A 14,775-nucleotide genomic window follows, 5' to 3' on the forward strand; every position below is an offset into this window, starting at 1 on the left:
GTCTCACCCAAGGTAAACATCCCTGACATTCCTGCCGGCCCGCTGGCCTGCACAGGTCAGAGGTCATGATGACAAACGAGTGACCCAGGAGCCTTGAAAGGTAGAGAGGTTTCTGGGATCTTTCAACAGGGGACAACACTTAGCATTTAAGGAGGATTCGGCCTGCCTGTGGCCTTTCGCGCTGACACAGACGCACCAGGAGCAACGTGGCACTGAGGCCAGGAATCCCCCCTCCCACACACTGCCTTCCTGTGAGCTCCACACACCCCCAGTGGGTCGCTGGCCTCCTGTACCTGCGTACATCTGTCCCACTGACTCATTTCCAATGACAAATACGAAGAGGAGCTCCAAACCACACTCCTACACACCACATCTGACTTGCATTCAGGAGAAGAGACTAGGCTTAATCCGTGCAAGTGACTTTGAAATGATAAAGGACAACATTCAGGACATTAACTAACCCTTAAAAATGTGTCACAGAAATGAAAGAAAGAAAATCAGTCATCCAAATACATAAGAAGAGAAGGTATGTGTGGGGTCGGTCAGTGTTAGTAGTTAAATAACATTCTTCCTCCATATAATTGTACTTGTAGGAATTTTGTTACAGCTCAAGCAATGACAATTTTGAATGGAATGCATGCATGTTAAGAGCAGCAGTGTTAGAGACAGGAGCCGACTCAAGGTTATATTTCTGCAGGTGAGAATGACTCTAAAGCCTGCCTCCAGCTCAAATTGTAAAAAGCTTGAAGATGACACTTTTAAAAAATTACCTGAAACCCCAGCTTCAAGCAACAAATTCGGGCATTGTTTAGAGAGCAATATATATAAATTGTACCATAAATTCAAAACTGGGTAATCACTGGAAAATCCCTAAAACAAATAAATAGCTGTTCTGCACAGCTTGTGAAGTTACTTCCCTGATCAGAAGAAAAAACAAATGGAGAGCAGCAAGTGTAATCATTGTGGTGCTTAGTATTTCATTCTCCTCGAAGAATTTAAGCAACAATACATGTTTTTCAGTGGTCAGAAAATATTTCTCTGTAGTATCAGTGGCCATCAAAGTGATAACGTGTTAATTTCAGGCCATAAAGCTTGTGGAAGTGCATAAGGCTCTATTAAAGCTCCAAATTAGGGAAAAAGGGCCTCAATGATTACAGTCCCCGTCCCAAGTCTCGCACATGAATCATTGGCTCATAGTGAATAGCTCCCAGAGAAACTGTGATAATTTAATTGGAGTTAATTTAATTGAAAAGCGAGTTCCGAACACTTTGTCAGCACATGAAACGAGGCGTGCGCCCCTTCAGGAGCTTTCTTTCAGCTCAGAAGGAATTAACAAGAAGAAAAGTCAACTTATTGTTCCAGGTTATACGCTCACTTTCACCTTGAACAACTCCAAGGGACTCCACTGCAGTGAATGAGTTTTGAAATATAAAGGAATATCATTTACACGGCACTAAGAAAATAGTGGCATTTTTATAGAAAAGTTGAATTTGTGCAACACTGCCCTTGGTCAGCAATGGGATTTTACCAGCAAAACATATATGGAATTTTTTTTCTTGGTTATTTGGCTGAGCAATGATACCACAGACGTACTACTTCAACTTGCGACTGTCTAACTATTACAGTATGTATATTCTCATGCCAAAAGAAATGAAAACAAGCCGTAATGGCAAACGCCTTGTCCATCTTGTTGTCTGGGCATTGTGGTGACCTGCCGGCAGGAGACACAGAGCTGGACGGTGAGTCATATTGAAAACTCTTTCAGCAGGCATGGATTGCAGTGACATATCCTGACCTCACACCAGTTGGTGTCAAACCCAGGTGTTGTGGAGAGCACAACTTTTCTGTGGGGAATAAGTGAATCAATAACAGCGAAGCGGAGAAACTCGGGTGATTGTTTTCACGTGTGCGTGCCTTCATGTTGTTTCGGTCTCATTTGGAAAGAGAAAAATAAAATGTTCTGGTCTGGAACCTTCTGGCCGGTGTTCCGAGGGCAGTCTGTTCCTCTCCTCGGGTTGCGCCGCCCACCCTCGACCCCGTCCAGCCCTACTCCCCTCCCCACCCAAAAAAAAAAAAACAGCCCACGAGGCACCAATTACCCATCAGTCCAAGTGAAAAGGCAAAAAGCAAAAATCCCACTTTCTTTTTTTTTATTTAAAGAAAAAGGAAACAAATGTCTCTCCACTCACCACACATATACCCCTTTAACCCTGATCTCCCACATAGAAACAATCACAACAGATGGTCAAAATCTAAATTAAGGGAAAAACCCTGGCAACAATCAAATATGTGAAAAAGGAGAAAGAGAACTCCGCACTATATTTGTTGCTGAACGTAATGGCAGGGTGGGGGTGAGGTGGTATGTCTTCGGCGCTATCTCCTGATCTGGTCCACAGCTTGCGGAGCGTTGATAGTGACGCACTGCCCCGGGCTGGTCTGTGTTGGGGCGTGCAGGCCTGACAGGAGCCTGGCAGCGCGCCCCACTCCGCCCTGCGCCAAGGTTCAGATGGCCCGTTCGTGGACCAACGCCACTGGACGACAGTTCCAATCAGCACTGCCCTAACGAAGCGCACAGGCCAGGCCCCTCCATGCAAGACCCACAGACCCCCAAGCTCAGCAACACTACGTGCATCTGAGGATAAGAAATGCCCTTTCCGTCATAAGACTACAAAGCAAAACCCATTTTGTGACCTAGAAAGATTTCATACACTACACATTTTTTTTCTACTTTCCTGAAACAATCATACATTTCCCTATTTATGCTCAGTTAAAAATGGTCATTTTTCTTTATATATTTTATAACCTTTAACTATAAAATATGAATATAGTGCTAAAGGACAATACATCTATGCTTTTTTTGAGGGATCTTGTTTCTTCATTATTACTGCTACTGTATAACTGTGTCAATGCGGTTGTGGCCCACATTTCTGTATACACAAACCAACTGCATCCATCACAGTAAAATACTGTAGACAGCCTGGCGCGTTTTGCAGCACAAGCTTTTCTTTTGACTGTGAATTTAAAAACATAATTAATGTTTTCTTTAAAAAAGGGAAAATCTAGACTGCATGTGCTACCTGTGCGGAGACAGTAATTACCACAGAGGTGCTTTTGGTCAAGGATAAGTCTCCTTCTGCTAGAGACCGTTCACAAGACTGATGGGAAGGCCACCTCCCCCCACCACCCCCAGAAGAGCAGGAAACAGGGTCACAGGAGAGAGACCTCCTCCTCTACCGGCGCACCTTGGGGGGAAATCCGTGCGCCACGGCAACGCGCAAACATCATACCCTGCCAATCACGGACTCTCTCCAGGCGAATCGGACTGCACTGCCTGTCTGAAACCCGCTTCAAATCACAACTTCTGCCTTCGTTAGCCCACCAGACCATCCGCTGTGAGACGCGTCAGTGTACGGCCGTTCAATATTTAAACAAAACAAGTGCGACGTTCGTGCGCGTGTTCTGACACAAAATGTGAGGTTCAACCGCCGGGGTGACTTGTTTTTATTTTTGCCTCTTAAGTGAAATGTGAGACTCGAGAAGCATTCCTCTCAGAAAGGGCCTGAGCACGGTCTCTGCTGGCTTCAGCGTTGCCTAATGATGAAACATAAAACCTTATTTACAGACCAGAAAACACTATTATATTCCATTATTTATCAAAACCTCCAGCCCTCATCCTTGCCATCTTACATGCACTTCTAAAGCAACCAGAAAATTAAAAAATCTGGGAGAAAAACAAATGTGATCTGGCTATATATATATACTTATTCTCAGAAGCATAACTAAATACATATGAACAATACACCATAATTTAATTCCAGGCAGCCTGTGATGGGACAACGCAACTAAAAAGTATCCTGTGGGGATTTGTAAACACCCATCGCGACAAGATGTTTCTCTTTGTTGTCTTTTCACTTTTAATGATGCAAATAGGGTAACTCCATAAGGAGAGTCGTTTTGCCGCTGACATGTTTAGGTATAGCGCACATCTGTTTGTGTCACAAATAATCAGTCTGATGTGCAGCACAGTGCACAGTGCACTCTGGGTTCCAGCCCATGCAGTGGGACCCAATTACACAGCTTGTCCGTGACATTCCCCCATTTAAGGGTCACAGAGGATTTTTTTTTATCAATCAAGCCACCCCTTCATCCATGGCTGATTTACCCACGTCACTGGGAGCGAAGCGCAGAGAGGGGCCGGGGCAGGGGGGGGGCTGGGGGGATGGGGGGGGCGGGGGTGTCGGGGTGGGCTGATGAAATTGGAAAAGCATGTGGAGATAAAAATCACTCTCAGACAGATTCAGACACTTCCTGCCACTCTGCAGATGCCACAGCGCTGCGAGCCACCCTCCCGGGGGGGATGATTCACCTGGAAGGAGGGCCGAGCGCTGCCAGATGTGGAGGAGGCCAGCCCCGGCACCCACACGCTAACACTGTCTCAATTGTGTGAAGCATATGCTTTCAGTCAAGGGTGAAAAATGCAGGCACCAGCACATGCCAAAAGTCTTTCAAGCATGGCCCACCAGTCAGCCCCGAGCTTAACACACTGATCCTCCGAGTCAGCAGATGCGTGTCACCGCAGTGCAAGTCAAGGCTGGTTAAGCTATAAAACAGCCAAGGGACCTCGTCCAGACATCCAGCCCCTTCGCAAAACAAAATACACATCTCTGTCGCTTTCCGCTTTCCATACTCCACAGCCCCCACGACCAGACAGTGTCTTGGACAAATGGAGGGGGGGGATATGGGGGATATGGGGGAAATGGGGGGGGGTTAGGGAAATAAATGAGTGGCTTTTCATTTCAGCACAGTGTCACTCCATAAAAGCTCAGAGGTACTGGAGAGAGATCTCGGTCCAATCAAAACGGAACAGAACAGAAAGGTATGTGAATCTGTTTAGTAGGTTTTGGTCGAAAAACATTTTGTGACAGAAATGGAAATCCCTCCGGGTGTCTACAGACAAAAAGCAAGCGACAAAAAAAGAAAAGAAAAGAAAAACAGGCTCCGGCATTCTTTGAGGGTAATCTCAATATGATTCATATCTAGCCTTTCGACTGTTGTCACAGGGAGGAGGAAGGAAAGTACATTAAACCAGGATTATAGGAGATCAAAACCCACAGGATTCTCAGAGACACTCAACTGGTCACCAGCCATTCACAAATCTATTTTTGAACAAGTAGAGGAAAATTTTTTTTAGTTTGGCTAAAAAATTTGAAGCAGTTTCTGTAGTCTTTGGTTCGTGTGAGGGAGCATCTATAACTTACACAGCCGGCATGCACACATCCTTTTGTACAGTAAATCTTGTTCCGAAATCCTCCTCACCTGGGCTCCAGCTCACAGATGGCTACCTTTAGCAATGCTGCCGAAAAAAGTCTGAGGCTTCTTAGCAAGAATGTTGATGTTACACAATGACCTCATTGTGCTGTGATACAGCTTGTCTGAGCTCTGTTCAGTGGCAAAGTCACACCTGTTCCACCTATGCCACAGGGCCACAAAAGCCAGTTACATCAATCAGCATTTAAACTCATCAAACGAATGTGGCTTTCTGCTTTTAGTCTTAGCCACTGCCCGTGTCTATGGAGACATACAAAAGGACTGCCTCCTCCATTGCACCTTAACCCTTTGGAGGCAAATGCAAGGAAATTGTCACAGCTGACTTAAAAAAGCTTCTTACTCTTGGATTTAAAAAAATAAATACAACACTTTTACAAAGTCACCTGCAGGCGGTCACCTTCTCGTATTCACTTTCCGTCTGTCATTAGGGTAGTCTCACATCAAGCATCTAGTTAGTCCGTAAGTGGCTGCATTTCCAAGAATTCCCTGATCTTTTTGCTGATAGTATGGGCAAAGTGGTGTTTGAATAGCACTGTAACATTACTGTTTGTCACAGTGTTGTGCAAACCATTACGAGGCTCTTTTGCAAGTAAGATGATTGCTTCTATTTGTGCCTCCAAACAAAATAGACAATGTGTTTCAGATGAGACAATACCTACTTTGAAAATTTTATCGAAAGAGCTGATGAACCGTCTCTAGGCAACAAATTAACTTAATACAATGAACACTGACGTAGCTATGCTAAACATGCCTTGTGTGACATTTATATTTCATTTAAGTGAATTAGAAGACTAATAAAATTGTCACAGTGAATACCCATCGTTGGTTGTGCCTTCATATACAGATGCATTAAAATGAGTGTGTTACTGCACTTAGTTGGCTCTGAGGTGATACACTGTGTGCCAAGAGCTCTCAAATTTTATCAAGCTGAAAAAAATAGTGACTTGTGCAGATAGGCTCATGTTGACTCCCACACTTCTGGAATATGCCACATGAACGCTGCCAAGTTCTCAGGGCCTGTCTCAGTCTCTCTCTGGACTGTGTTATAGTGCATAAACCAGATGAAATTCTTCACCCTTTACTTGTTTCTCCAACTCAAAACATAAAATACATTGTGTTCTGTTGTCCTGCCAATTTTCCTTCTTTCCTATACTTTGATAAGGGAATTGAGCGCCTGCCCCACTGGCTTTATCGCTCTCCAGCCTGGTTATTCTGTCTCTAACAGTACTCAGAAAAGCCATAAATGATAAGTACTCAAGTGCTACACATTCGAGTGGTTAGATAGATGACAATCAAAATAATGGAATAATGTAACAACAGCAATATAGCCAAAAAAAGTACAATGCATAACACAGTGTTGTTATTTACCATTTACTGCAGACTGTTGATATAACTGTAAAACAAGGAATACCATCTTAAAAATGTATGCTCATGAGGCTAGATTTCAAACAATCATTTTGGAGTCTGTTGAAGACTGGTGTTTTTTTTCAAGTGCAGGTATTTGTAGAAAAGGGTTTTTTTTATGTAGTGAGTGAGCTAATGTGACAGTTTTTGTAGAGAAGACAAAATTTGGGGGGTGTGGGAGATGACTACATTACCTGACAAAATACATGGTTGCATCTGTGGCTCTCGGAAAGCAAATACAAACATGCCCGCCAATACGCAGTACAGTATGTGGCCATTTGTCTGAGGGGCGGAAGGAATGTTAAATTAAATAGAAAGCCAGGCGCTTTCGTGCAGAGCCGAGCATTTATTGGAATGATAAACTTCTCTCTTATCAGTTTTATGCTACGTACCTGACACTGGCACGGCCAGCAGAGCTCCAGAGAGCAGTCTGTTCATTGTCCCTGTAACGAGAGCCAGGAGGCCTGTAATCTGGCCCACAGCACATCATCAATACCACTTGGCCCATTATCTTTCCCTGGCCCTCCTCTCATCAAAAGCACATTGCTTTACATGGCATTTATTAGGCAATGGCTTGCAGAAGAAGGGCAACTGCAGTCATTCCAATACTCTATCTTTGTTCACATTTTGCTGGCTGTCATCCTCTCTGAACTATATTGTGAGCAGACAAACTGAAAAATATGTTAGCCTAGGACATTGCTTTTGAAACTGCAAACACTGGAAGGAATTGGGGATGTTAAAAAATGTGCCAGAGTTCATAGTTCATTTCAACTGGCAACCACCCGTAATGGAAATCTACAGTAACTGCTGTCTAGCTGGATCCTTCCACAGTGCTTTCTGGGACTTTTAAATTAGGGGATTCCCAACAAAGGGCCTTCCTCCTCAGCACCATCTGTTGCCTTGAAGAGTAAAACATATATTTCCAGTGGTCACAAAGGATCACCTTCCCTTTCAACAAACACAAGTTCCTGATATTTACCTTGTCTAGACTTTCTCATCTCAGAGTGAAAGGTGAGCACTGTGAAAAACACCAATTAAAAAGCTCTTTCAACCTCAGATGAAAAGGTTGCGTGTAAAAACATTGGGTTTTCATATAATCAATCTGGACTTGGCTCCGTCTATTTTTCAATGGAGTTTATTACTTCCAGTATTAGGATTTTGTTAGTATTGAACAAATAATGGCACAGTACCGATGTGACAGAAGAGAAAACGGCACACTTTATTAAGAGGTATGTGACAACTCCACATGACTGAACATGTTTAACTCTTAAGTCTGCAGAGGATTCCCGCCCTGAAAGCCAAGGGGACTTGGCTTTGTGACTCATGGCAAGAATCATAAATTGATCATGGCCACTCCCACCTACATTAAGCTAATAATAATAAAAAAGCAATCAAAATAATAAAATAACTCTTTGGGAAGTATTCCCCCCAAAAATAATGCATATTTTTACAAAGAATTACAAAATAATTTGATTCTGTATTTGCTGGAATTTGAAATATCCTAACCCATACCTTAAGGTATGGATTTATTTGCATTCATTCAGTTTTTTTATTTATTTCTTTGTTTATTTTCAATCAATCTGGTCACAAAAATACTTTTACTGAAAGCGTTAAAACTCATGGTTCTATGTCTATAAACTATTTTATGATGCCAGTGTTTTAGTGACAGGTGGGAGACAAAACAGGCATGGGGTTTCCTCACCTTCGATGTGTTTTAGAAATCCACAGACGACGCAAATCAGGGTATAGTCAGTATTCTCATCATGGCTCATTGTTCATCGTTTACCTAGCAATTCCCCAGAGGAATTAGCATTGTTGTCCATTTTGCCATTGAACACACACCGAGAGTAGCGTGTACATAAGAAGTGTTATTATCTCTGGTTTATACAGTCTCTCTCTTCTGGAAGAAAATGAGCACACTAACAAGGTTCTTTGACCAGTACTGGCCAAGCAGTCCCTTAGTATAACCAATGAGACCCGCCATGCACAAGTAATAACTCGACATGGGCAGCATAAATTCTCTCCAGAACATAGCCAGCCAATGGCAAGTCATTATACTGATGATAGTAAATTATTTTAACCAATGACATTCTGTTTCTAACAGTGTATAGCTTGTTAGGCTTACATTACAGGACATGCGTTGTTTCTCCTGTGTAAACAAAACGTTACTTTTTTAGTATGCACACTGAGAATGTTCTGCACCAGCAAAAAATTCTTGAGACGTGATACTGAAAAAGGTTGTTGTTTTACAACAAAAATGTATTTTGCAATGCCTAAGTCTAAACAGAAGACTCAGCATTTAGAGGCCTTGGAAAGAAATCACTTATCTGAGTGAATATATCTTAGGAGGACAGTGAAAAGACCTTTGACTCCATAGCAGAGGGCATGTTCAGTGAAGTATATTTAGATGCTTACCTTTCATATTGGTAAGAATCTAAATATATTCACAAAATATTTTTATTATTATTCAGTACACTTATAAAAAAAAGTTGTAGGCCTGATTTTGAATAATAAATACAGCATGTGAAATTGTGGGATGCATTTGACGTGTTGATGTGGGTGGGGTACTTGAATAAAACTTCAATCAATGGACCTCGGTCAATGGATTAGTAAACTAGATAGCTAGTGTAGTTTTTTCTACAATTTTCCTGACCTGCTGCTGTCAGAAGTGGCAAGGGGAGAGCAAGGAGACGGCGGTGGAAAGGGAGAGGGAGAAGGAGGAGAAGGGTGACAGCCAGGGGGAAAGGGAACTCATTTAAAATTGTTCCACAACCATATAGTATACAATATGAAGTATTTTAGACCTCTTAAGACCCCTAATATTATTTGATTGCCAAGTGTCCTTTTTGAGTCTCTAAATGGCCTTTTTGCAAACCAGTCTAGACATTGCTTTAAAAAAAAAAACAATGCAGAATACTTATTTTTGGTGGTTTTGCCATCAAAGTTGAACCAGGATTTGTCCATCAATGTGGCTGTGGCTACAATGTATTTCTAAGACCATCAGGCACACCCATGACCATTTGTATCCACTATTTCAGGTGAGAAACAAATGTTGTGTTTGACCTTTTGTGACTTTGTTTCAGTAATATTTTTTTGTGAGTGATTTTGACTCAAACAAACTCCCAAGGGTTACCTTTCAGAAGAAACCAGGATTATGCCAGTGGTCAAAAAAGGATAGAAAACAATAGAAAGCATTTTATTTTGGGTATGTAATTTTAGTTTGAAAAGGGGGCACAAGAGAAGGGGTTAAACAAACCCACTTACTGAGGTGTACACTGAAAAAATATTTATGTCCATTTTGCAGCTTGGAGTTGTATAATTTTTAAAGCAAAACTGAGTGAAAGCTAAATGCACAGCTCAAATATGTATCTAGATAAGATATATTCACTCATCCACTGCAATTCTCTCTGGAAAATTAGAGGGGAATCTAATATTAGACTTTCAGTTATTATCTGTTAAAAGCACATGAATATTTTCATTGCCCATAAATATAGAGATTTCTGGACAGTTTGTTGTCAAGCTGGGATCCCAAAAATATTTTACCTCTGAAACTGAAACATTGCTTAGTGTACAGTATATTTACCAGTCAATGGGAATTGTCCTGATTGATAGGATTGCAGTGGTACCTAGGGTTATTTCTAGTAGTGTATTATTCTCCAAATTCTCAGAAGAAATTAACTGGGAATGGTGAGCAAACACGGGCAAGAAGAAGTCTCCTAATAAAACAGAAGCATAGCATCTCGGAATCATAAGAGACTACCTTTCTTTGCTTTTTTGGAAAGCAGAAGGAAAATCAATACACTCTGGTGCAATGCCTGTGATGGCCTGTAATCCAGTTGCTACATTAATGTTTCAGGAGCCAAGAGAGTGGTAGATCTGCACTAGGCTGGGGATCCTTGGTGGACTCACAGCCTTTGGTTTCCCTCCAAAACAGAATGCTCAATTACCCCTGTGTTTAAAGTGGGGGAGGGGGGAGCTATCGCAAAAATGATCTGATCGCTAATTCAGTACTACAAAATCATTGGCTGTTTAAATCATATCTTTATAAGTGCACAAGACAATTTGAGGAAAGCCTTTATCTCTACCTCACAAAATGAGGTAACTTTTGTGTGCATATGGAGAACATGAACAAATACGCAATAATGGTTTTAGGCAATATTAATTGATAAGTATACGTGTTAAACTCATACACTTATCAATTAATATTGCCTAAAAAATTTAAATTGCATAATCATGTTGAATCTCTATAGTTTATTTGCACACAGTAAAAGATCTCTCAAATTGTCATGACCTGTTCAGGGCTATTTAGTTCAGTTTGGGTATCCTTTTATTTGTGAATGATTCAAATACATTTCACACGTAAATGCAGCATAAAATAACTGTTAAGTGAGGTGCTAAGGCAGGAACAATTATCTTAAGAGGACAGGGAAAGAATATTGGCAAGGAAATGCAATCTGCAGGTTGCTCCAAGCATTCCGTAATGATTGAGCTTTTGTGTCTGTAACGGCTAGGCACAGCTTGATTTTGGATATCTCCCTCTCAGGGCTGAAGGGAGTTCAGCGTGTGGTGGAATGAGACCAGGAATGATCCTCCCTAGACACTGAACCCTAATCTCTAAACTTTTTAGGTATTTCATGTTTATGCCACAGTTTCAACATTGCTATCCCGTGACATTAGGAAAGTATAAATCACTAGTGCGACAGCTCCCTTGTAGAGACTGGTACGGAGAAGGGAGCTGCCACTGGCTACGCCCACTGATCCTGCCAGATGTGCTCTCTAAAAGCCCAGCAGCATTAACTACTTTGACACCGCTAATGCCTTTGTTGATGCTAAAATATTCACTCCGTCTGCTGAAATGCAGTGCCTTTTTCCACTAGCATTGAGGGAAGTAGAAATTAACAGGACACAAACACAAAGGAAGTGTTCAGTTAAATCATGTTGCTCCTTTTTATAGATGGGCAGCATATCAAAGATATTTAATTGCAAACTGGTACAAGTATAAAATAATATATTACTGAAACACTAGTCAAAGACTACATAATGCTTATTAAGTTGGCAGAAAAAATATTGTCTGAATATCTGCAGAACCCTGGTGCATGAAGGTATATATATATTTTTCCAATGCATACATTGTCATTCATAAACTCAGACAACTTGTCAATGTGCAAACAATAAATGCAGAGCAGTCTCTGTTGTTAATTTCAGTTAATTTACGGGCAAAGATTTGCTTAGATGCATTTTCTTCATCTAATTTTGTTTACTAAGAAATGCATTTTGTATTTCTTAGTAAACAAATAATACTGCAGAAGTATTTCGTAAGTATTCTGGTGTAACTGAGGCAATGTATACTAAGTACAACTTGTCTATGTTTGTTATCCATTTTGGTTTAATATGGATGATAAAGGGCATGTTTGGAATGTTTGACAGTATCCACCTGAACCGTCTATATTTCACAGGAAGAGTGTCTGTCTGACTTTAACAGCTATGATCACTGCCTGCCAGGACTAAACTGTTTTTGTGGTCCTTCACAGTGGCCTTTTCCCTCACCCACAAGATTGTAAATGTGAACTTTTAATTATTTGATATATGTCCCTCTCTGTTCTATTCTATAAGGTATATCCATTTAGGAATAGCCTTCAAAAGAGTACAGATTTAAAATGTATCTACAGGTTAATAAACAGATATACAGCCAAATCTATATGCAATATGCTCAATATGCAATATATGTGTTTCAGCAATCAGAACCATCAAATCTCCATTAAGCTTTTTATCACAATAGTCCTGTGACAATCAGCAGTATGTAAGATGGATATTTTATTCTTGAAAAATGTTCTGATAGTCTTCCTTTTGATTGTCATCCCAAATTACTTTTCAGGGCTTTTGCAATTATTTAGAATCTGACCCAGAAATGGGTTTCCATGGTTCTAGAATCACAATCTTTTGTATTCGTTATCTACAGTTAGGAAAATGTATGAAAAATATTTTGTTGATGGTCCATCATTCCTGTAGACCACAGACTACTTACACACTGCTAGGTTACAAAAACGCACACACACAAGAGAGAAATGAATGTGGCAGCGGTAAAGCGTGCTTGTTCGTATATGGAACACAAACATTTTTATGTATCCTGTTCGAAGTCAGGAAGCCAGGCAGATGAAATGACATATTTAAATAGAAACCCAATTATGATCACTATTTTAAAGTTGAAAGGTATACATTACCAAACTTATTTCCCGCCTTGAAGTGGTATTGCCCATTCAAACAAACAAACAAAAACAAACAGTGAGAATGGCATGATGCGAAATCTCCATGTCATCATTCAGAATGTGACATAATTCGGTTTTGGCGTTCGGTTCAAGGACCTCAAGTTGAAACTGCTGACCTGGTATTTGAGTTCATACCATAAATACACAGCCCTAGCTGGGGGAAAAAAAGTCATATTCAACACAACCTCTGCGTAATTGAACATTGCATGTTACCACCCGATTTTTCCAGTAAACTTAGCAAAACGGACGATGAAAAACAGAAAAATAAAACTATAAATAAGAAAAAAGAAAGCATAAACAAACTATCATTACGTGCGGTTTTTTTTCTACTTTTTTTCTATTTCTTTGCAAAATACAATTCTTATCACAACTCCACAGTAGTAGTGTATGTGGTAAGGCCTGTCATACGGTGTTAATTCTGTGCTTCTTGTGCAGCTAGTTTAATACTGCACGAGTTGCGTACATAGCATCTTCGAAGCACAAGCTATTTTAAAAATATATTGGCCTCGCTGTTTAGGATATGAGGATGAAATTGTGACTGAATTGTAGTTATGAAGCAGGTTATTTGACAATCAAGTGACATGGTTAGTTTGAAAACAAAAAACAACAGGGCAAAATATAAGATAAATAAATGTATCAGATAGAAATGTAGATACATTGCATGTCAGATTGCAGCATTGTCTGACTTACAATACACCGTGATATTAAACATGCATTGAAACAAATATCAGTTTCTTACCGACGCCATTTTCCCTTCTCTTCAGTGTTCTGCTTTTATGACACCGTCGTATTTGCAGAAGAGTATACTCCGATATGCATGCTTTTGCGGTGTATACTGCGTGACACTTTCTGAAAGATGATTGAACATTCAAGAACATTCGTGCAAGTACACAGGGACCCAGTAATCAAAACTTCAGCCTTCGAAAAACTTGACGACAGGTCAATCGTCGCTTAATTGTCACCACTCAGAAGTGCTTTTTTGAAAAGGCCACGTCTCCAGAGGGCACAGCTACACCTGTGGACTCATTAAGGTCTAGCGGTGATTCGTTGAGCGACAAGCAGCGCCTCACCTTGCAGTCTTAGGTGACAAATTGTTGCGTGACAAGACCTATTTTCATTCCCTCGGGGACTTCATATTGGTTAATATTAGGTATCGATAATATTTCTCCTTTTGTATTCTGTGTGTATAAAAAAGGAAGCTAACAGCGAAGATTGTCATATTACTAAATGCAATGTATCCACCTATTTACAAATTTATTGCCAGAAAATTCTTTCAGGGATACCTTGCAGTAGATCTTAAATACATAATTCATAATGACGTGATAGGCTATATTCTACTCTTTAGCGAGTAGCTTAAAAGGAAAATAGAGCGTTACATTCTCATGAGAATCGTAATATTCTGTATTGATATAAATGCATCTATATCTAATTGAATATAACAGGGTTACGTTTAAACTGTTCTCAAAAACACTACACAACAGTAATATTGGTTTATCATGATTTGTAGAGTGACAGCTAATTCTATATCTGGACCTGTGTGTGGATTGGCTACAATTTACAGGTTACCAAGTTGCACAAAAATTGCTAAAAAGTCAACTCAACTCTGAATTCATGTACTTTATTGTGATTCTCATTAAAGGGGTGTTGGCAATGGCCACCATTTGTTATGATTCCAGGATATAACCTTTAAGTTTCATCCCCCATTAGTGCAGGAGCCAGTAATGGAACTTTACATTATTTGTAGCAACCATAAAATGCAAAGGAGTCACTAGGCTTT

General features: G+C 40.5%; 1 protein-coding gene across 1 annotated transcript in view; it reads right to left on the reverse strand.

Annotated features, from left to right (window-relative positions):
- The window catches only part of bnc1 (basonuclin zinc finger protein 1), a 35,988-nt gene extending 22,019 nt beyond the window's left edge, over positions 1–13,969 (reverse strand). The window contains exon 1 of the mRNA XM_064336553.1: positions 13,738–13,969. Within this exon, the coding sequence (XP_064192623.1) occupies positions 13,738–13,746 (9 nt within the window). The 5' untranslated portion in view covers positions 13,747–13,969. The remainder of the gene's footprint in view (positions 1–13,737) is intronic.
- Positions 13,970–14,775: the final 806 nt, after the last annotated feature.

Source organism: Anguilla rostrata, chromosome 5, assembly GCF_018555375.3.
Source record: "Anguilla rostrata isolate EN2019 chromosome 5, ASM1855537v3, whole genome shotgun sequence".
Classification (NCBI taxonomy): domain Eukaryota; kingdom Metazoa; phylum Chordata; class Actinopteri; order Anguilliformes; family Anguillidae; genus Anguilla; species Anguilla rostrata.